Genomic DNA, 3,048 nt, shown 5'->3' with positions numbered 1-3,048 from the left:
CATGTGTCACCAATAATCAATTCTTGAGGATGACTTTTCTTGAAAGCCAAATCCTTTGGTAGATCATATGAACTACATTGAGCTTGAAACGGAAGAGGAGATTTAGTTTCTGTTTTGTCCACTTCTTGAGATGGTTAAGGAGTCTCCACACTAGTAGTTGGATTTTCTTGATTTTCAACAATCTTGAGATCCTCAAATGCACCTATAAAATCATGAACAAACGAGTCCTTTTCCGCAAACTATAGGAGGACTCATGAAATACCACATGCATAGACTCTTCAACAATTAAGGTACGCTTGTTAAAGATTCTAAAAGACTTGCTATTAGAGGCATAACCCAAAAACACACCTTCTTCCATTTTGGAGTCAAACTTTCCAAGATCATCCTTGGTATTCAATATGAAACACTTGCATCCAAATACTCTAAAGTAAGATATCTTGGGTTTTCTTGCTATCCAAAGCTCATAAGATGTTTTGTTCAAAATAGGTCTTTTGAAAATACGGTTTGAAACATAGCAAGCGGTGTTAAGAGCTTCGGCCCACAAGTAATGATGTAAGTCATACTCGTTGAGCATATATCAAGCCGATTCAACCAAAGTGCGGTTTTTCCTTTCAACAACCCCATTTTATTGAGGCGTCCTAGGAGAAGAAAAGTTATGGAAAATACCATTTTCTTCACAAAAAGTTTAAAAAATTCATTTTGAAATTTGGTTCCATGATCACTTCGAATACTTGAAATAGTTAAATCTTTTTCTTTTTGAACACGTTTTGCAAGACTTTTAAAACAGTTAAAAGCTTCATTCTTATGAGCCAAGGATATAACCCAAGGGAATATAGAGTAGTCATCAACAACCACAAATGCATAGTGCATGCCACGCAAACTAGCAACTCTCATAGGTCCACACAAGTCCATGTGAAGCAATTTTAATGATCTAGAGGTAGAAATAACATTTTAAGTTTTAAAAGAAGACTTGTGTTGTTTTCCCATTTGACAAGGTCCAAACACTTTGTCTTTTGAAAAATTTATCTTGGGCACCTTTGACAAGATAATCCTTGCTAACCTCATTTAATAGGTCTAAACTAGCATGACCAAGTCGACGGTGCCACAACCAAGACTCATCGCTAAGTGATAGTAAGCACTTGCCATCCCGATTTTCAAGCGTATCCAAATCAATTATGTAAGTATTTTTCCTTCGATTTCCTTTGAAGATAACCGTGTTATCCATTGGTTGGATAGCATAGCAAGCCTTGGAATTGAAGTTGACATTATAGTCCTTGTCACAAAATTGACTTACACTCAAAAGATTATGTTTTAGACCATTTACAAGCCACGCATTTTCTATAGAAGAAGAAGAAGAATTACCTATCTTTCCTATCCCCACATGTTGACCTTTGGCATCATCACCGAACGTGACATTTCCCAATTTTTTATGTTCCAATTGGGTGAAGTTGGAGATCTGGCCGGTCAGGTGCCTAGAAGAACTGCTATCGACATACCATTTGGTTTTATTCACCACGGTTTCCTTTGGTACCTAGAAGAAACAAACTCAAACTTTAGGTACCCAAATAACATTGGGTCCTTGGAAGTTAGCACTAGAATAGTCCAAGAGAATTAACCTCAATTGGACCTTTCTAACATAGCAATCAATACTCTTGTGACCATATCTCATGGAATAAACACATTGAAGCCTATGGGATACGTGAACATAAGATCGATAAGTCTTAGCTCTAGGAGCCTCACATGTGTGAGCATAAAAATATGCACAAGAGTGATCATAGGTGTATGCGGGAGCATTGTTATGAGAATGAGCATAAAGATATGAATGAACATGATTCTTTTTCATACTTCTCTTCTCCCATTTGTGACTATATTTAGTAGCATGGGTCTAGGGGGTTCTTGTACCCAACTTGCTCTTATTCTTAGGAGCCACAAATGGCTTAGCCTTGGGAACTTGAGCATACCTCTTCTTCACCTCTTTTAGTTTGACCAAAGAAGGAGGAACTTCTGTAGAAGAAGTTTGAGGTGAAAAAGCTTTCACAAAAGTAGTCACACTTGAGGAAGAGGGATTGTGACTATAGCCAAGCCTAAATTTTATGGTTGGGTTTCTTTGGGAATCAAGAATATTGTCCAAAGATTCCTTCTCTTTGTGAAATTTTGAGATAAAGCTATTTAGAAAAAGAATTTCACCCTTTAGTGTTTCATTTTCCTTAAGCAAGACATTGACATCTTGCTTAGGGATAGATTCTAAAGAAGACTTTAAGTCTTGAATTTCTTTCTTCAAATTAAGCATCTCAATTTTAGCCATAGATACTTCCTTTTTGAAAAGTTTGATTTTGGCATGATAGCCACTACATTTATTAGTGAGTTCATTTATCATGTCATGACATTCATCATCAATCTCATATACTAAAGAATCATCAACCAAGACATTCTAAACATTAACAATACAAGAGGTACTAGGGGTATTTTTAACAACAATATCATTAAAGCTATCATGAGGTTCTATATGCCTATACCATCCTAAGAAATAAAGGGTAAATTACTTACCTCGGATGGAGACTCATCAACTAGAGCCATAAAGGAAAGTTTTGCTCTTGCCTCTTCTTCGCACTCTTTATCGGATTGATAGTCACTATCATCATCCCATGTAGTTAAGAATCCCTTTTTATCCTTTTGAAAGGATCTCTTTGCCCCTTGTCGACATTCCGGTCTAGTGTGACCCGATTTACCACAACCATAGCTAGTGACTTCACTTCTAGGGGTAAGAGTATCTTGTTTAGGAGTAGTTAATCTTTTGAAGTTTGAAGACTCACCATTTTGCTCATATCTTTGAGCTTGAGACTTTGTCCTTGTCCTCCATTCCCTTACTTTCTTAGACAATAGTACCATTTCTTCATCATCTTCTGCAAGACATGCATTGAGCTCCTCTTCAACCTTACTTTCATTTGCTTTAGCCTTCAATGCAATTCCCATAGTTTTCTCTTCTTAAGACTTATTCAATTCTTGAATTTCTTTCATGTAAGGCATGTCATGAAGGAACAAGTTTCC

General features: G+C 36.6%; 1 protein-coding gene across 1 annotated transcript; it reads right to left on the bottom strand.

Annotated features, from left to right (window-relative positions):
• Positions 1-958: 958 nt before the first annotated feature.
• Positions 959-1,843, bottom strand: LOC126687663 (uncharacterized). Its single transcript, XM_050382219.1, has 2 exons — positions 1,628-1,843; positions 959-1,531 (listed from the first exon to the last, which is right to left on the bottom strand). Exons 1-2 carry the CDS (start codon positions 1,841-1,843, stop codon positions 959-961), a joined length of 789 nt encoding a protein of 262 aa, XP_050238176.1.
• Between the last annotated feature and the right edge of the window lie 1,205 nt (positions 1,844-3,048).

The sequence above is a fragment of the Mercurialis annua genome, linkage group LG6 (assembly GCF_937616625.2).
Source record: "Mercurialis annua linkage group LG6, ddMerAnnu1.2, whole genome shotgun sequence".
NCBI lineage: Eukaryota > Viridiplantae > Streptophyta > Magnoliopsida > Malpighiales > Euphorbiaceae > Mercurialis > Mercurialis annua.
The sequence above is the reverse complement of the archived record's forward strand: the minus strand, read 5'-3'. Positions and strand labels throughout refer to the sequence as shown.